Here is a 20,233-nt window from a genome sequence, read left to right on the forward strand (position 1 = left end):
TTTCTAGCACGCATGTACATCAGCAAAACCAGAGAACCTTGGTGCTGGAGATGGCTGACAAACACTGGCTGCTTTGGCAGAGGACCCAGGTTCAGTATTCAGCACCCACATGGCAGCTCACGACTACCTGTAACTCGAGTTCCAGGGGATTCCGTGTGCTCTTCTGGCCTCTTCAGGCACCAGGCATACACACAGCGCACACACATACACGCAGGCAAACACAAGTCCTTTAAGATCTTATTTGCAAGAAAAGCCCCCCACCAACAGAAGCCGCTCCACCATGTTCTGCTTTCTTGGCTCTTTGCCCATCTCCTAGAAAGTAGCAGGGGGGCGGTTGTCGAGTAGAACGCTCCAGTCAGCATGTGGCCAGAACGGGCATGGGACATGTACCCTTGATTGGCCCTTCAGTGCATCTCCAGGCAAGCTCCTGACTGCCTTTTCCTGTCTTGAGCCTAATCAAGAAATGAGGTGTGTGTGGGGGCGGGGGACGGCAAACAAGGAAGGAGTGAGGGACAATTAGACGGTGACCTGGGCATCACTTGATACAGTGTTTCAGTCCAGGTCTAGTTTCTTGGCACTGCTTCGGAAGACCCACACTCAAGTAAGTCTCTTAGCTGCCCTTCCCTGCATTCAAACTGATATCTGACTGGGAGACGAAGATGGATTTGGTTAGTTTTAACTTACCTATGAAAATGGAACAGGTAAAGGCCAGGGCTGCAGCTCATTGCTAGATGGTTCGCTCAGCCTGAGATCCCGGGTTTCATCCCCAGCCCCGGAAGTAAAACAAGAAAATGTGAAAATGAAGTAGAGACTAAGGAGGGAGGAGGATGGTATCCTTAGGATGTAGTGAACAGTTAGATGCCGGGGTAGTTAGACTCCCTTTCTAAGTAAGTGGAAGAACAGGCTTTGCCCTACCCTGGCACCTCCTGAGGAAACCTGCTCACCTAGGGCCACCAGACACTGTGGGCTCCACCCATGTAAGAGAACACACAGCCCAAGAGCTCTTTGGCACAGCATTAGTTCCCACCTCAGAGCCTAAGGGACGGGTGAAGTTTACACGAGAGGAACTGACACCGCCACGCCCAGGAAGTGCTGGAAACATGTTAACCACAACCGGGCCACTGTGGCTTCCCCACCAAACTGCTGCCCCTCCTCCTGGCCTCAGTCTGAGCCTCTGACCTGGTTCTGGGCTCGAGCAGCTTGTGGATCCTGAGGCATTGCTTCGCCTCTTCTCCTGCTGCCTCCTGCCCTCTTCCTCTAGAGTTTGCTTTCTGAGATTATCAAAGCCATCTCTGCCCTGTACTGGCTCACACCGAGTGAATGTATCATCGTGGGAAAGTAGCCACAGGGCAGCACACTGGGGCGTGTTATGGAAGATTATGTTATGGAGACTGACACAAGGAGCTGGCCGGGGAGCATCTCCTGGTCATCCATATCACCCTGTACCCAAGTGGCTCCCAGGGCCACCTATTTGTTCCTGCTCTTTCTCTAGCTCGCTCTCTACATTGTGGCCTCTGCGGGCACCAGGTCCCCTCTCCAGACCCGCCCGTTTTGAGCAGTGAAGGTGGGTGGTCACCGCATGGAGAGAGCCTTTGTCTCTTATTGGGACTTGACATCCTCCCTCCCCTTGCTCGTGGAGAGTAAAGGTCTTGCCCAGCCTGCCCTGTCTGCCCCTCACCTGGATACTTTTCCTAAAGGATCACCCTTGGGCCACGGCACCTCAGTAGGTGCTAGCATCCAGGATCCTTCATCTCAGACTGGAGAAGAAGGTGAGGTAACCTTGGCCTGAGAAGGGTGTGCCCACACCTTGGCAAGGCGCCTCCATTGCTTGACCTTATTCTTCTCTTCCACGGGACCTGCTCAGAAGGTGAAAATCAGTTTTGCTTTCGGCTACAATTGAGCTTAAGCATAGGGAAAGTTGACCCCATTGAGCGGCTGACATCTGATGGCTCCTGTGAAGGGAAGGTCTGAGAGGTGACAGACCCAGGCTTTTTTTTTTTTTTTTTTTTTGGTTCTTTTTTTCGGAGCTGGGGACCGAACCCAGGGCCTTGCGCTTCCTAGGTAAGCGCTCTACCACTGAGCTAAATCCCCAGCCCCAACAGACCCAGGCTTAAAGAGGCTGCAGGTAGCCTCCGCTGGCTTCTTATGTCCGAGTGCTTCAGGAAAAGGAGCTGACGCCACCTACAGGCGACTATTGAGGAAACAGCTGCTCTGCCCCTCGGCCTGGTGCCCCACGGTGTGATTTTGTCCTCTTCCTTGGCACCAGTACCACATCACCATTCACCCTAGGGTGGCCTCCCTGTCCCCACACTAAACCAGTCATCCAGAGCCCTCCTCCAGTTTTCCTAGGTGTCTCTGAGGGACTCCGGCTGACCAAAGCTAACAGGAACTGCTGGCTTACCTGGAAGATGTGTGAAAATACGTATAGCGACCACACTCAGGAAGAGGTGAAAACGTGCTGTGACGCTGTCCTGGAGATGTTTTCTGCACGTGTACACTTTGGCTTCTGCGATTTACCACAGGCTTGAGAAAAGAATCATTTTGGAATATGTCACCTCATTTAACTTAAAAAAGTGTTCTTACTTTTATTTATTTGTGTATTTATGTTGTGTGTGGTGTGGGGAATGTCTACTGCCGTGGTATGGCTGTGGAGGTCGGGAACAGCTGTGGGACACAGCTCTTTCCATCGTGACGGGGCCTGGCTCAGCCGCAAATGCCTTCATCCTCAAAGCCATCTTGTTTGTCTACTGCATTTCAGTCTTTGTTTTTCTAAATAGAGTCTCTCTGTGTAACCCTGTCTGTCCTGGAACTTGATCTGTAGACCAAGCCAGCCTTGAACTCAGAGAGATCCACCTGCCTCTGCCTCCTGAGTGTTGGGATCAAAGGTCTGCCCCGCCACCACCTGACCGCCCCCCCCCCCCCGCCCTTCATTCTTAACAAGTCCCTTCAAGCTACCATGGCTCCTGATTCTTGTTTTGGGTGTACATGTTTAAATGTATTTATTTATTTGATGTATATATCTGTATACCACCTGTGCCCAGTGCTTGGGGCACAGAAGACAGCATCAGACCCTTTGGGACTGGAGTTGTCCCCTAAGACTGGTGGTTATGAGTTCTCCTGCTGCTGGGAATTGAACCTGTGTCTTTTGGAAGAACAGCCAGTGCTCTTGACTTTTGAGCCATCTCTCTAGCCCATGCAATTTTGGATGAAATCCCAGTGGTCTCCCTGAGACTCACTAATCTCCTTCCTGTGTTTTGGTTCTTTGGTGTTTTGTGTTGTTTTGAAACAATGACCTTACTTATGCCCTGTGGTTCTGCTTGAGGGAAGAGCAACACAGTAAGAAAGGTAGATGGTTTCTCACTGGGCACTTTGCTGTGGTCCCAGCCACTGTGCAGACTGAGACAGGAGGAGTCCTTGAAGCTCAGGGTTCGAAACCAGTCTGAGCAGTATATCTGAGAACCTGTCTCATACAGGCAAATTCATCTCCCCTGCCTTCCACCCTAGTAAGCTACCCCTGGAGTGAAAGAAACCCAAAACAACTGGGAAATTCCTCCGTCAACAACAGAAGAAGGAGGCCAGGCCCAAACCCCAATCACTGCCTCCCCGAATCACACGCCAAGTATGGTATGCCCACGACACCAACACCAACTTACAAAATAATGACAAATGTCACGGTGACATTTAAGAATTCAGTGAGGAAATCAGAACAGGAATGGTCTTAAACCACACAGGAAGCTTGTCACAAGTCTCAAGTTTTTATTTTCAGAACAGAGTCTGGTTTTATTTTTAAAAAGAGGGGGGAATGTGATGAATGCTGTGAGGTGTTGCTTCTCTCTCTCTTCTGGGCTCTAATCCCCAGCCCTGCACCCCCATACCCGGCTACTTCCCAGGGCATGTTTAACAAGAATAGTCTTAGTTGGATGAAGCAGAGGCTAAAGAGGGTTCCTAAACCCCAAAATTCTAAGCCAGCCCTGGGAGGCACCGACTCAAAGAAATTTTTAGAAGGAGGGGTACAAGCCTTTAGAGAGAGAACAGACTGAATAAGACTTAAGGGTTGGGGGTGTCGCTCAGCAGGCTGACCAGTGTTTGCCAAGCATGCTTGAGGCGTGGGTTAAGTCCTCAGCACTACAAAGTAATCAACTTGTGTTTAAAAGACAGGTACCATTCGACGCCCAGGTACTAGGCCCTCTGCTTCCTTGCTCAGAGGCTAGGAGTCGACAAGGCTAAATTCTGAGCCTAGACTTCTTTTCCATGATCCGTTCTTCGGGAATAAACCTTAGGATAGTGTACTATTCCGATCGTAACATTTTGGGGACATCTCAAGTCTGATCCCTATCTACAGATACCCTAGAAAGCAAGAGAAGAAACAAATAGGCCTTAATAATAGGTCACATGTGCATGGAACAGGGGAGTGACTGAAAAGACCCAAAATAAATACCCCAGGGAAAGGGACCAGCCCTGAGTCAGAGTACTCACAGAAGACATGTTGACATGCTGGACATGTGCTGGGCCTTCCCTAGGCCCTCAGCAGTCCTGGCCTCTCTCACAAGTGACCATGCCTCTCGATGTACCAGAGATATGTCAGCCTTCTGTCCTAAATCCAGTGGCAGTCTCTCGGCAGCAGACAGCGGTCCCACAGTAGAGGGACAGCTATCCAAACAGTAGAAAGAGGGTGGGTTGGGGGCCAGCCAGAGCCGGCCATGGCTCAGAGATAATTTCTTTTCACAGTCATTGAAATTAGGTAGCAAGAAACACAGCAAAGCTGAAAAACAATCAGAACACCGGGAGTAGCCACAACCTCCATCCGGGCAGCCAGGGAGAGGAGAAAAGGCAGGCTCACTGTGAGAAGCAGCTAGTCAGCACTGGCTGAGGTTGAGAGAACAGGAGCATAGAGTGTAGACTGTAAACATCCTCCACACGGCCCACGCTAGCTGGACAGTCAGGCCCACTAGCGTTCCAGCTCAGACTCCCATGCTTCTGTCCACACAGATATCCTCAGTCCAACGCCCCAGGCAGTTGAATAAGAGGGGCCCCATGCAGCCCTTGTGTTCTCAGAAGGTCCTAAGAGAGTCAAAGGGGATGAGGGACTTGGGCCTGGCTGCTGAGTTAGTAGTCAGTGACTTGGCGCTTTGGGCCTGCCACTGTGCTTCAGGCTTAGAGGACTCTGCAATGCCTGTCCTCCAACCTAGTTGGCAAACCTCCCCTCAGATCTCGCAGCCCAAGGCCAGACACAGTATAGACACAGAGCCTTCCTCAAGTCCACCTGGAGAGCTCTTCCTCTAGCTACCTTTAATGCAGCATTTTCAAGCCCCAGAAAGACCAGAGCTCAATACTACCCTAGACCGGAACTCAAAGAATACTGCCCTAGAGGCCTAAACAGTAAAATGGTATGGCATTCAAACCTAGCAGATAACAGACAGGACTACAGATCATTTCTTCCTGGTCCCTTGTCTAGGTTCGTTACGGCACATAAAACTCCCAAAACAGAAGGGGAACCAAAATTCTTAAGTTTTTTTCCTCCCCCACCTAGTCCCATTGTGGGGGTGAGTATATCCTGGCCTGGCTCCCTGTGCCTGCTGAACCTAGACTGCCCTCAGGATACATATCCTGCCTTAAAGACTCCAAGAATGACATCCCTCGTGAAGCCTGCAGGAGCCAACCCTGACTTCCCTTGAAGGACAATCCTAAGGACAGCCTCTCAGGAAGGACCCTGTTGGGGAAGGCTAAGCAGGAGGGTTCTGCAGTGTGCTTTCTCCCCGATGAGACCTGAAGCAGAGGGGGGGGTGAAAGGTCACTCCCTCTCTGCTCTGTGCCAAGCTTTCTAAAGGAGCAGGTGCTGCTCCCCTGGGTTCCTAAGAGGCCTGACCTCATACATTTGAACCCACAAAAGCAGTTGCTCTGGACCCAATCCAACCCGGCCAGCACCAACCCAGGAAGGCTTATTATTCTGGTGCAGAGGGAGGAACCAAGGGAGAGCAAGCCAATGGCTGATACTCCACAGACCCTGTAATATCTGGCACCAAACCCCAAGGGGATCCAGTGGCCCTGTTGAACGCAACTTCTGAGTGTTTAACTTAATTTTTTTTTTTTTTTTGCAAGCAGCATCAGTGTGCGATGCGCTGGAAACGGAAGCACAGAGGTAGAAATACGCGCTCACCCAAGAAAGGGTGGTGTTTGCTCCTTCCACCTAGAGGTGCTCCTCCCCCAGCTGAGCAGAGAGGAGCAGGGGGAGGAAGACCCTGGGTGAGCTTCTCCCTTGGAGTACAGCAACCAAGCAACTCCTGGGGGACCGTGGACATCAATTCAGGCATGAAAGCATGGTGGTATGCGTGTTGTGAAGCAAGGCCTCTGTAGATCTCCTTCCCACTGCAAGGGGCATGGGACTGACACCCAGAAAATACACTAAACTACACACGCACACGCACACGCACACGCACACGCACACCCCTACCGAAGCAGCTCACTATCCCTGCCTGAACCCCTTTCCTCCATCCCCCACCACCACAGGATAGGAATCAGGACAAGAAAAGCAGGTGCACATGGATCCAATCCCTTGTATGTCGGGACAGGGAAGACCGTGATGAACATGGGCCCTTCTTCCTCACGATATATTGCTGTTCTCCCTCCAAGAAGTCTCTACCCATGGGCCTTCAGCCTCATCAACAGTTACCTCTAAAATACAGCCAAGGGGGCCGGAAACCCTAAAGCCAAGATCAGGGCCCCGACCCTTCACTGCTTCAATTCTGAGAGGCCACAGCTAGAGTGTTGACATAGCCATGAGGGCCCCCTTCATTTTCCAAGTGGCCCCGCTGGGAGCCTCCCTGAGGTGGTGGTGGAGGAGGTGGTGGAGGGGCGGAGGGAGGAGCACCATAGCTGCTTCTGGCCCGACTTGGGGATACCCAACTCCCCCGGTCCCAGCAGCCCTCCAAGGCCTCCAGGCCACGGCAGCCAAGGAAAAAGAGGTTCTTGAGCATGAAGATGGACAGCGGCTGTTGGTAGCTCACGACCAGGAGGCTGCGCAGCGCCAGCAAGGGCACGTCCACCAGGCAGCCGCCCAGCAAACGCAAAAGGCGGCTGCAGCTTCCAGGCCCGGAGGCCTGGCCCCAGGACGGAGCTGCCACTGCGGTGTTCAGCTCGTACAGCCAGAGCACTGGGGAGGCAAGAGTGAGGAAGTAGACGGCGATGAGCAGGTAGCGCAAGTGCGCCGGAAGCGGCACGCGGCCGTCCAGCATCAGCTCCACCAGCGTGAAGCTGTCCAGCAGGTCCAGACACGTGCCCAGGAAGCAGCCGGCGGCGCGATGCTGCTGTGGCTGCAGGAGCAGGGGGCCCGCCGAGCCCGGGGGCGCGCCCGCCTCGCTGATGGCACGCACTAGGCTGTAGAGCAGCGGCACCGACAGCGCCATGGTAAGGCGAAAGCCCGTGGTGCCAAAGGGCGCGCGCAGCTCGATGAGGTCCAGGATGGATGTGCCCAGGATGAGCACAACCTTAGGAGTGAAAGCGATGGAGTAGATGAGCCAGGCCAGGTACGCAAAGGCGAACTCGCCCGCTGCCCCAGCCGTTCCCGGCCCGGTCCCCGAGCCGCCTGAACCTCCTCGGCCCCCGCGGGCCTTGGCCCCGGCCCCCGCCGACGCCGCAGCGGAGAGGTGCAGAGGCGGAGCCGAGTGGTGGTGGAGCTGGTGATGGTTGTGCGTGCTGTTCGCTGGGCCGCCCCGACGGCCCCGGCTGTTCTTGGCGAAGAAGATGGCCCAGCCCACCACCACCACCAGGTCGGTGGCGATCCAGGAGCACCAGTACAGGTCAGTGACAGCGATGAGGTACAGGTCCAGCAGACCGCCCTGCGCCAGCAGCAGCACCACAGACAGCGCCTGGTAGCCCCAGCGGCACCCGGGACTTGGGGAGCAGCCCCGGCGCCGACCCCGGCGGCCCGAGCGAGAGGGGCGGCCGCAGCAGCAACAGCAGCACGAGCAGCAGGAGGCGGCGCTGCCGGTCCCGGTGCCGCCTGCGCCCGCCGCCGAGCGGCTCCCGGGGCCCCCGACGGTGCCGGCCGCGGCGCCCGCGCCGAAGTCCGCGGCGGTCATGCTGCAGGAGGAGGTGGGCGTGGAAGTGGAGGAGGCGGCGGCGGGCGCGGTGGCGGAGGCTGGGACGCCCCCCTGAGCCGGGGGCCCCGGGAGCGCCGCGGCGGCGGGCACCAGTGGCTTGCTGATGCTAATGCTCTCGTCGTCGTCCTCTCGCTCCGCGCCTGTGCTGCTGCTCGGGGAGCCGCCGCCCCCGCCGCGTCTGCCGCCGCCCCCCCCGCGGCTGGTGCTGGTGCTGGTGCTGCTGTCTCCCGAGCCTCTCCGGCCGCGGGAGGAGCCCCCCCGGAGGAAGAGGGGCTGTAGCCGGGCGGCGGCGGGGGGCGGCGGAAAGGAGGCGGGCGCGGACGAGAGCGCGCGAGGGTGGCCCAGCGCCGGGTGCATTGTCCTCGGAGGGGCTCCAGGGGCTGCCCTGCCGCTCTCTCCCCGCCAACCTCGGGCTGACGAGGCGGCAGAGGGGAACCCGGGCCAGCCGCTGCCGCCTCCTCTCCAGCTGCTGAAACTCGCACCCGGGTCGGGAGGCGGAGAGATCCGGACTGGAGCGGCCGGACTGGGCGAGCGGAGCCGCGGGTGGCTGGGCTGGGGGAGAGCCGGGGAGCCGAGCAGACCGCCGGGACTGGAGAGGCGGGGGCGGAGGAGGGGAGCGAGCCCAGCAGGCAGCAGAAGGAGCTGGCAGCGGGGAAACCAGGACTGGATTCGAGGGAGAGAGGAGGCGAGAATAGAGGAGGAGAAAGCCTGGCTGGCTGGATCAGCAGGAAGGAAAGGAGGGAGAACTGAGGCGACGCCGGAGTAGAGCTGAAAGCGCATCCGGCCGGCGGGACAGGAGCATAGGTTTCCTGAAGTCGCTAACTCCACAGCCCTAAGGGCTGAACCTGAAGTGCTGGGTGGCCTTGGTCGCAGCGTAGACCACATCTTCCTGCCTTCAGGCACCATGTGGTTTCTTCCCTTAGTCTACACAATACCTTTTAGAAGGGAACGTGGGTCAATTTTTTCCTCTGTGCGCCACCGACCACCCCATGTCCTTCTGTAAGGCCCTGAGAACTCAATGGAAGTGATTGAAAAGTTTAATAAAAGAAAACCAGAAGGCGACCGGGGATGATGTGTCTCACTGGTAGAATGACTGCTTTGTATGCATTCAGTTCTGGGTTCCAACCCATCACCAGAAACCAAACCAACCAACCCATCAAACAAACAAAAAACCCCAAACTCTTCAGAAGGAGCACCCTCTGCCCCATAAAAACACTGTGTATTCACACATCCAAAACTGTCCTCCCCCGGGAGATCTTCAGTTTCCAGTAAATGAAAAGGCTCCCTGAATATAATTGCTGAGAAGAGAGCTTAGGAAGTTGTGTGTGTGTGTGCGTGTGCGTGTGTGTAAGTACCACTGTCTAGTCCTGGGGTAGGGAGGCCAGGGCCAAGGCATGAAGCCGCTCTGGAGACCTGGGGTGGGGTTGCTGCTTAGCCAGGCTCATCTTTGGTGTTCTTGAAGGTTTGTACCTCGCATGCATGCAGCACCGGGTTCCTCCCCTACACCCCATCATATCTGACTCCAGGTCTGAGGAGGTAAAGCAGCAGGATAGGAAATCCGAAGTCATCTTCAACTACGTAGCACGTTTGAGGCCAGCTTGAGCTATGGGAGACCCTGTCACAAAACCAAGAGAGATAAAGCAGGAGATGAAATAACAGGAAAATGTCTTTTGGAGGTAGGGGAGAAGAAAACTACAATAGCGTTTGGGGCTCAGGAAGGTTCTGGGCTTCCGTGTAATTCCCAGTCCATAGGAGCAAGTTAGGAGCTTGCCTGTGCCTTCATCCTCCTCCTATAGACTCGCTGCTGCCATAGCTGTTTGCCAGGATGGGATCCCAAGCTGCCAGCCACAGCCTTACCCTTATCTGCCCTTTTTGTCGTTGTTTGGTTAGTTGGTTTTCAGTTTTTGAGACAGGCTTTCTCTGTGTAGCCCTGGAACTAACACTCTCTCTCTCTCTCTCTCTCTCTCTCTCTCTCCCTACACACACACACACACACACACACACACACACACACACGCCTGCCTTCAAACTCACAGAGATCCTCCTGCCTCTGCCTTCTGAGTTCTGGGATTAAAGGCATGGACTGCCACACCCAGCAAAGAGAAAATTTCTAAAGAATCTGTCTCAGCCAAACTTGCTCTTTCCTAGCTGCTTGGAGGCCTCTCTGGACAAATCCATGGCACACATAAAATGTAGAATTTATGATGTACAATCTTCCAATCCCTCACCCTGGCACAGACAACCTTTGAAAGTCCTATGCCCAATTGTGTGGAAGCCAGAGCAAGTGTAAGGATGGGAACCCATGGCCCCAGCTCCACCACACAGCCTGTGCGAGCTAAGGCCAGTTAGCCTCCTCTCTGAGTTCACACTGATCTGTAAAAAGGGACCAGCACCTCCTTTAAGGAAACACTGTGTTGAGAGACCGTGTGTGGAAGCAGCTCAGCCCAGTGCTGGCACAGAGTATAGTCTCAGTTAAAGAAGCTGGTATTCAACTACTCAGCCTCCCAGGGAGCACATACTCACACCGTGGGCCGCTGATGCTGTATGAACCAAGTTCCTTTCAAGACTTCAGTCAGAGGTCTCACCTAAAGCTTTATATTTCAGCTAGTACTGGGGAGCAAAAGTGTTACTTTAAATGTGATTGTCACAGGCCTCATGGTATGAGAGCTTCAGCCATGCCAGCTGGTGCCAAGGCCACCCTCTTGAGGCAGGGCAGGGATGACAGCTATGAAGATGTAGCCTCCACTTGTACACATCCCACCAAGTCCAGCAGAGATGTCTGGGTTGAGCCAGTCTGGGTGGAAACGGGGCTTGGGGAGTTGCCAGCTTTTAATGTGAGTGATTACAGACCAGCTTCCTAGTTTTCCCCAGGGAAAATGCCAGCCACAGTGAGCGCGGAAGCCTGAGATTCCTCGTTAAGTCAATGATGTGGAGGGAGAGGTAAAGACAGCTGGAAAAGACTGAAATCAACGAAAAAGCATCGGGACTCCTGAGAACACCGAAGAACCAGTCTCCCTGGCCCTGGTGCCCCTGCCTCAGACCCACCCTCTCGTTCACCAGGACCAGATTACTTTACTTTACCTGTCTGTTGAAGCATACTATCAACCAATGGGGTTACCATTCTTTTTATTATTATTATTAACTTTTTTTTTTTGTTCTTTTTTTTCGGAGCTGGGGATCGAACCCAGGGCCTTGCGCTTCCTAGGCAAGTGCTCTACCACTGAGCTAAATCCCCAACCCCGACTTTTTTATTAATATTATTAAACATATTATTATTATGTTTTATGTGTAGGGGTGTTTTGTCTGCATGTATCTCTGTGTACCATATGCATGCTTGGTATGTGTAAAGGTCAAAAGAAAGTGTTGGAGCCCAGGGGGCTGGAGTTACAGATGGGTGTGAGCCATCACTCGGACGCTGGAAGTCAAGTCTGAGTCTCCTGGGAAAGAAGCCAGGACTCTTAACTAACGGGCTATCATCTCTGCAGCCCCTACACAAAGTTAATTATCTGTAAGAGGTCCTTTAGCTGAGTTTCCTGTAGAGCCCATGCTCTGAGTAAGAAGCACAACAATAAGGATAAGTCAGGGTAAGAATGGAACAAGTTGGTGGCCACAGTACTGGTAGCACACATACACATACACATACACACACACATACACACACACATACATACACACACATACATACACACACATACATACACACACACATACACACACATACATACACACATACACACACATACATACACACATACACACACATACACACACATACACACACATACACACACACATACACACACACACACACACACACACACACAGTGCAGTGGATTTAACTGAAACATCTCAAAAGATATCTAGAAAAGGAAAGAAAATAGTCACAGTGCCCCTTATAAGCATAAGCATTCAGGGGTCTATGCTAGACGCCTTCCATACAACACTTGGAGAGAAAGACCCTGACCTATCCAGGTCACATTACCAGTGAAAAATGCAGATTACCTAGACTTCTGCTGTCATGGCTGCCAGCTCTCCTCACAAACCCAGATGTGAGAAGCTCACAGACATGGGGAAAAGGGGTCAGTCAGAGCCGTTTCCCCAAGCATTCCTCACATCCTAGACACCGGATAAAGTTCCTCTGGCAACATAACACCTTGTGCTTCCGACCTACAAAGCCAATGGCTTGTGGCCTCCCAGAAGAGCAAGAGACAAACCAGAAGGAAGACGTGGCCTTGTCCGGCTCAGCAGCAGAGGAAGGTTCAGTGGGGAGCAGGGCAGCCTTTCCTTGCACTGCCCACAGCCCTCTTCCCAGATTCTTTCTCTACTCAGAATCACTGCCTCTCACCCTTAAAGCAAGAATAAAGGCCAGGTTCAAAGGAAGTTGTCAGAGCATCTGAGGAGCCCACAGAGACCTCTTGTGTGAACTTGAGAACAGACAAGTGGAGTTCACAGGTTCTCACTCGCAATCAGCACACAAGGTACTCACAGAACAAACCCAGCAGGAGATTGAGACCAAAGCAGGAGAAGACTCAACTCATTGAGGACTTGAAGCCTTGGCACTGCTCGGCACTCAGAGAACAGACACTGCATCTCCACAGATAGAGAGCTCTTAGAGCCTGGGCTGTGACCCGAGCTGCGCAGTGAAAGTCTCATGGTGATGCCACCACCCACAGGGACCGTCTCCTCATGCTTCAGCCCGCACTAGGTGCTGGGTCTCCACGGATTTTCTCTGAAAAGTGGAAGCAAGTTCCTCCTAGGAGTAGGGAAGCCAGCATGCACTGAGCGGTGTGGAGAGTAGACTAAGTCCCGTATTCTCCATCACCTGAGCCCTGAGTCAGGAGCCAGGCAGTGAGGCTGGCTTAGATGAGAGCCATTCTGAAGGAACGGATGTTGGCAGGAAGTTGGGCTTGGGATGAGGGATAGGATGGGGATAGAGAGTATCCTAGAAGCAAGATGGAGAGCCAGGTCTCTGAGGATGGTGAGGACTGGAGAACTACATGTTAGAGAAATGTCCATCTTAGCAAAAAGCTAAGCAAAACATAGCAACCTTGTAATGTTTAGTTAATCTAAAGAGAGCGCAAGGAACAGTTTTGTTTGTTTTTGAGACAGCCTCATTTGTAGCCCTGGCTGTCCTAGAACTCATTATGTAGACCCCCTACCTCCGAGACCAGCCTGCCTCGGGTCCCAGTTGTTGGATTAAGTGTGTGCTAGCATACCTGGCTCTTCTTGTTCTATGGAGACAGAACCCCAGAACCTCACACAGGCTAGCACTCTACCACTGAGTACCTCCAACATGTCTGTGTACCATGCACATGAGTGTGCCTCCAGAAGCCAGAAGGCATCTGATCCCCTGGGACTGCAGTATGGGAGTACTGAGATGCTGTATGGGAGGAACCCCATGTTCTGCCCTGACTCCTTCTCACTGTTGTGATACTATATTTTTGTTTGTTGTTGTTGTTTTTTTAATGTATATAAGTACACTGTTACTGTCTCCAGCACACCAGAAGAGGGTATCAGATCCCATTACAGATGAAAGTGAACCACCGCAGTGCTAGGATTAAAGGTGTACACCACCTCTACTTGGTCGTGATAAAATACCAAATGAATCCATTTAAGACACGCTAATTTTGGTTCACTGTTTGAAGGGATACAGTTCACCATGGTGTCAGGGAGCTGAGGCAACTTGTCATGATGCAGTCAGTGAGAAGAAAGAGCTGAATGCTGGTTCTCAGCTGACTTATACCTTTTCTTCAGCCTGGGCCTCAGAGCACAGCTCCCTTCCTCAGTCAAACCACTCTGGAAACACCCTCACGGGAGGCATATCTCCAAGGTGGTTCCAAAGTCAATCAAAGTGACAGTGAGAATTAACTGTCACAGCCAGGAAAAAAGAAATCAGCAATAACAACAAATCTTGGGCAGGAAAAACCTAAATTTTACCATTTCCATATTACATTTAAAACTTCCAGGTCCCCATCACCTCGTGTGCTTTTTCTGGAGACATGCAATCTCATGTTGCTCAACCTTGCCTCAAACTTGTTTATATGGCCAAAGATAATATTCAACTTCTGATCCTCCTGCCTGTGCCTTCATAGTGCTGGGATTACGGTCATGTGCCACCCTGCCTGGTTTATGAGGTGCTGGGGACTGATGCTTTCTGTATCCAAGACAATCACTCCCCACTGAGCCACATCCATAGACCTGGAATGTTTAGTTCTCTCTCTCTCTCTCTCTCTCTCTCTCTCTCTCTCTCTCTCTCTCTCTCTCTGTCTCTCTCTCTCTCTCTCTCTGTCTCTCTCTCTCTCTCTTCTTTCTTTCTTTTGGTTTTTGAAGATAGGGTTTCTCTGTGTATCCCTGGCTGTCCTGTAACTCGCTCTGTAGACCAGGCTGGCCTCAAATTCACACAGATTCACCTGCCTCTGCCTCTCCAGTGATGGATTAAAGGTGTTCACCACTGCCTGCCTTTGAAATGTCTAGTTTTCAACGAAGAGTATGAGACATGTAAAAACAAAACCACCAGGAAAGTAATTTTGAACACTTGAAGAAAGTAACTGGCTATGAGAAAGCCCAAATATTAAATTAAAACAACTATTTTAAGTATTTTGAAATTAAAAACAATTCATTTATAAAATTAATGGAAAGAATATGAACACATTTTCCACCAGTGGAACTGCTTGGGAAGAACTAGAAGGCATGGCCTTGTTGAAGGAGGTATGTCCTGGCTTTGAGGTTTCAAGAGACTTGAGCTGTTCCTAGTGTACCCTCCCTCTCTACTTACTGCTTGTAGATCAAGCCATGAGGTCTCCTGTTGTCATTCCTTGGCTATGCCATGTAGACTCTGACCCTCTGAAACCAGAAGCCCTGGCTGATTTTGTGTGTCAACTTGACACAAGCTGGAGTTATCACAGAAAAAGGAGCCTTAGTTGAGGAATCATGAGATCCAGCTGTAAGGCATTTTTTTCAATTAGTGATCAAGGGGGGAGGACCCAGCCCACTGTGCGTAGTACTGACCCTGGGCTGGTGGTCTTGGGTTCTATAAGAAACCAAACTGAGTAAGCCAGGGGAAGCAAGCCAGTAAGCAGCACCCCTCCATGGCCTCTGCATCAGCTCCTGCCTCCAACTCCCTGCCCTGTGTGAATTCCAGTCATGACTTCCTTTGGTGATGAACAGCAATGCGGAAGAAGTGTAAGCTGAATAAACCCTTTCCTCTCCAACTTGCTTCTTGGCATGATGTTTGTGCAGGAATAGAAACCCTCACTAAGACAAATTGGTACCAGAAGTGGGGCATTCCTGTGACAACCTGACCATATTTTGAGGAGGACTGTGGAAGGACTTTGGAACTTTGAGCTAGAAGAACCACTGGGATGTTAAGCACTCTGTGGGATATTCTGTAGGAGCTTGGAAGATAATGTCAAGAACAGTGCAGAAGATGGAGGCCTAGCTTGTGAAATTTCAGACGGAAGATTAAAGACTATTTTCAGGGCTATTGCTGTTTTGATTGTGAAGATTCTGTGGTTTTGGTTAGCTGGGGCTGAAGAATCAGCTGTGATAACAAGATACTCAAGCAAAACCTTTGCATTACTGGGACAATTGATGCTGGTCAGCTGGAGCTAAGAAATTAGTGGTGATTAAGAAGAGACCAGCATCACTGAGGTAAAATCTGGGAAGTGTGTTTTGAGAGCCATGTTCCAGAGATAGCTAAAGTTGTACCTCATGCTGTGGCTGGACTTGGTAATGTGTAGGAGTCACCCAGGTGGTACTGGTTTTGAGGGTATGAAGGGGTCATGGAGAGCCGCTGAGGCTTGGCACTGTGAGAGCCCATGGAAGGCTGTTGATGAAGGTGCAGCTTCAGCCTCAGTAGCAATTAATGGCCTAGGACTGAAGGGGTCATGCAAAGGAATTGAGGCTTGGCACCATGAAGAGAGCCTATACAGGCTATTGGTGAAGCCTAGTTGCAGCGGAAGACAGTAGTATTTTGGAGATGGCAGTACCATGAGATGGCCACCAAGAACAGCAGCAGCGGTGGCATACAGGTGTCTGGAGCCTAAAAAGACAGGGTGTGTGCTATAAAGGGCAGAGCTGGAGAAGTGACCCAAGTCCTTGGGGGAGCCCAGAAGATCATGAGTGGATCCCAGACACTGGGCAGTTAGAGTTTGATTTCGCTTTTGATTGTAATTGCGCTCTGATATTTTCCCTCTCGAAGGAAGAAAGTATTTTAGTGGAGCCCACAGTTAAGAGACATTGAACTGTAAAAAGACTTTGAATTTTAAAAAAAGATTGGATATTTTAAAGGGATTGAAATTTTACTATGTAAGAATTTGTTAAATGCTGCGGGACTCTCAAAGTTATTTAGATCTTGGGGATGAATAAAAAGTAAGGGTTGAGGCTTAATAGTGATGTGTTTGTGTCAAGTTGACAAGGGGTCAATTGAACTGGCTAGTTTTGTGTGTCAACTTGACACAAGCTGAAGTTTTCACAGAAACAGCCTCAATTGAGGAAATGCCTCCATGAGACTCAGTTGTAAGGCATTTTCTCAACTGGTGATTAAAGTGGGAGGACTCAGCTCATTGTGGGTGGTGCTGTCCCTGGGCTGGTAGTCTTGGGTTCTATAAGAGAGCAAGCTGAGCAAGCCAGGGCAAGCAAGCCAGTAAGTAACATCCCCCCATAGCCTCTGCATCAGCTCCTACTTCCTGACTGCTTGAGTTCCAGTCCTGACTTCCTTTGGTGATGAACAGCAATGTGGAAGTGTAAGCTGAATGAACCCTTTTCTCCCCAACTTGCTTCTTGGTCATGATGTTTGTGCAGGAACAGAAACCCTAAAATTAAAAAAAAAAAACCCTAAAACACCCCATTAACACACTTTCTCTAATAAGTTGCCTTTACTCATAGTGTTTTGTCACAGCAATAGAAAAGCAACTATGACACCCATCCACTTTGGGTGTCATCATTCCCTGGGCTGGTTGGTATCCCGAGCTGCATAAAAATGAGGATGTAGGCTGTGCAGAAGCATTCTTTTTTTTTTTTTTTTTCTTTTTCCCTTTTCTTTTTTTCGGAGCTGGGGACCGAACCCAGGGCCTTGCGCTTGCTAGGCAAGCGCTCTACCACTGAGCTAAATCCCCAACCCCCAGAAGCATTCTTTATTCTCTTTCCTGACTGTAGATGAATCCCTACCACGATGGACTGTAAGGCAAAATAAACCCTTTCTCCTCTAAGTTGCTTTTGTTGGGGTATTTTCTAGGTTCAAATCCTGCCTCCACCACATAGAGAAGCTTGTTGTAGAATTTATTTAATCCCAATCTGGGGTTTCTACCCCACCTTGATCATTCAGTTCCCAGATAAAAGACATACAACTTTTATTATTTACAATAAGCCTTAAGCAGCACAAGATCTGGGCAGATAACTTGCCCTCTATGCCATTAGAGTCTACTTCCCTATCGATAACCCTTAGTCATTATTGTTTTATTTGTGCTGCTCTTCACTCCAATTTGCCAGCTCTCGGGGCAGGGTGGAAACCCGGGAATATGATTAAATAATTTCAACAACACAAACTGATTAGCTTCAGTTCTCTGGGGACAAGAATCAACAGAATGCATACATAGTTAAAAGGAGACTAATGGGACTGGCTTGCATGGTACAGTCTGGGTGTCCAATAATGATCGTCTTCACACTGAGAAACCGAGACCCTCTCAGTCCACAAAGATGGGTGCCTCAGCAGTCAGTCTGGAACTGAAGACTGAGGGGTTCCTGGAGAGCCCCTGGGTCTTAAGTTCACACTGGATGGCAGAAAAAGCTTGGTTCTGTTATTGGTAAAGTGCAGCAGTGGCAGCAGCAGGCCCGATGAGACTTACCACCAAAACATGACGACCAGCAGGCAAAAACCAAGTGTCCCCCTGGACTTCCCTTCTATTTGACTGGCAGGTGCCACTCACGTGTAGGGTGGGTCTTCTGACTGAATTCCTCCCAGACATGCCAAGAGGGCTCTGTGTCTTGTGACACTGACAATATTAACCATCTCAGAAGGAGAGTGTGACAGGTGGTCTCAGCTGTCAACGTCACTGGAATTAGAGCTGTTTAGAACTTCTAGATATGGCTGTGGTAGCACCTCCAGAGGGTACTGACACGTTGGACGGTGGCTGGGAGGGACAGGGGAGGCTACCTCTAATGTGGATGGCACTGTCCAATGGGCTGGGGTTGTGGATGGAGAAGTTAAAAGAGGAAGTGAGCAGGTGCATGCATGCTGCACTTCCTGTGCAAGTGAGTCTAATGCTGCTGCCCTGGCCTGCAGCATCAAATGATAGCTTCTGGGGTAACAGCATGAACTCAGTACCACTGACTCTTCAGGAGCTTCTAGACCGCACCTTGCCTTTCTTCTCTTTAAGAAAATGAGCCCGTTTTCATTTGTTCATTTCTTGCATCTGAAGTATTGTCCGATGACATTGCTGGTCTGAGATTCTTCCCCGTAACCATTAGCCACTGCACAAGTACAACCAACCACTTTACAGAGTTGGTTACACATTCTCCACCAACTTTGCAGAGCCTCCTCATTATCCTAGTTTCCTGCCATCCGTTAGGTTGATTTGGGGCTCAACACGTAGGGTCTCCACCAACTTGACATGCACAATAGTCAAGGTTCTCTAGAGGAACAGAATTGATAAAATAGATGTGTGTGTGTGTGTGTGTGTGTGTGTGTGTGTGTGTGTGTGTGAGTGTGCGTGTGAGATGGTTTTTACTACAGCGGCTTACAGGCTGTGGGCCAGGTAGTCTACCAATGGCTAAGAACTTTCCAACAGAAAATCAAAAAATCAATAGTTGCTGGGTATCTCAGCTAGTCTTCAGTATACACCAGAATCCCAAAGAAGCAGGCTCTAATGCCAATGAAGGAAGGGACTTGTCAACAGAGCAAGGGCAGGCAGGCAAAGAGCAAACGCTTCCTTCTGCCACGTCCTTTATAGACTGCCAGATCAAAGGCTGGTCTTCCCTGCTCCAAAGATCCAGATCAAAGGTGGGTCTTCACACTTTAATGATTTGTTTTGGGGTTGGGGATTTAGCTCAGTGGTAGAGCGCTTGCCTAGGAAGCGCAAGGCCCTGGGTTCGGTCCCCAGCTCCGGGGGGGGGGGGGGGGGGGGGGAGATTTGTTTTGTTTTGCTTTGCATTTTTCAAGATGGGGTTTCTCTGGGTAGCCTTGGCTGTCCTGGAACTCACTCTGTAAACCAGGCTAGCCTCAAATTCATGCCTCTGCCTTCCAAGAGCTGGGATTGGGGTTGGGGATTTAGCTCAGTGGTAGAGCGCTTGCAAGCGCGAGGCCCTGGGTTTGGTCCCCAGCTCCGAAAAAAAGAAAAAAAAGAAAAAACAAACCAAGAGCTGGGATTAAAGGCATTCACCACCACCACAAGGCATCCACTTCAATGATTTACGTGTTTGAATGCTTGGCCCATACGGAGTGGCACTAATCGGAGATGTGGCCTTGTTGGAGGAAGTGTCACTGGGGGTGATGACTCCTATGCTCAAGCTTGGCCCACTGTGGCACTTTCTCTTCCTGATGCCTGCGGACCCAGATGTAGGCCTCTCAGCTCCTTCTCCAGCACGTCTGTCTGCAGGCTGCCATGTTTCACACCATGACTATAATGGACTAAAGCTCTGAACTGCAAGCCAGCCCCATTTAAATGTTTTCCTTAACAAGAGTTGCTGAGGTCATGGTGTCTCTTCACAGCAATAGAAGACTAAGACACAAGTGTACCCAGATGATTGAATTTTAGTTAATTCCAGATATAGTCAAGTTGACAACCAAGAATAATTGTCATACACAGCGCTTGCCTATGAAGCGCAAGGCCCTGGGTTCGGTCCCCAGCTCCGAAAAAAAGAACCAAAAAAAAAAAAAATTGTCATACACAGGCTCCTCACAATTGAATGCAAGCACACAGAGATGGGCTTGGCACCAAATTCATCTAAAACCAGATGCTTCTACAACAAATAGAGACCAAATGTAGACTTGAGATCCAATTTAATATAAAGCTTGATTTGCTAGCTGGCTACTGAGCCCCTGTCTACCTCCCATACAGCCTGCTTGGTAGGTGCCCCGAAGCATTTGCTGGTTGAGTAAAAGAAGGTGCAGAGAAAGAAACAGACCCAGAGAAGAA

General features: G+C 50.9%; 2 protein-coding genes across 2 annotated transcripts in view; both read right to left on the minus strand.

Moving 5' to 3' along the window:
- Positions 1-3,734: 3,734 nt before the first annotated feature.
- Tmem121b (transmembrane protein 121B) lies at positions 3,735-8,648 on the minus strand. Its single transcript, NM_001399096.1, has one exon. It carries the CDS (start codon positions 8,454-8,456, stop codon positions 6,738-6,740), a length of 1,719 nt encoding a protein of 572 aa, NP_001386025.1. The 5' UTR covers positions 8,457-8,648; the 3' UTR covers positions 3,735-6,737.
- Positions 8,649-9,118: 470 nt separating this feature from the next.
- The window catches only part of Hdhd5 (haloacid dehalogenase like hydrolase domain containing 5), a 52,716-nt gene continuing 41,601 nt past the window's right edge, over positions 9,119-20,233 (minus strand). Inside the window, exon 8 of the mRNA XM_039107661.2 lies at positions 9,119-9,714. Coding sequence (XP_038963589.1) covers positions 9,600-9,714 — 115 coding nt within the window. The 3' untranslated portion in view covers positions 9,119-9,599. The remainder of the gene's footprint in view (positions 9,715-20,233) is intronic.

The sequence above is a fragment of the Rattus norvegicus genome, chromosome 4 (assembly GCF_036323735.1).
Source record: "Rattus norvegicus strain BN/NHsdMcwi chromosome 4, GRCr8, whole genome shotgun sequence".
In the NCBI taxonomy this organism is placed as follows: domain Eukaryota; kingdom Metazoa; phylum Chordata; class Mammalia; order Rodentia; family Muridae; genus Rattus; species Rattus norvegicus.

Bases quoted from the DNA above. Each gene is read 5' to 3' on its own strand.
- Tmem121b (NM_001399096.1), bottom strand. From the start codon at position 8,456: ATGCACCCGGCGCTGGGCCACCCTCGCGCGCTCTCGTCCGCGCCCGCC.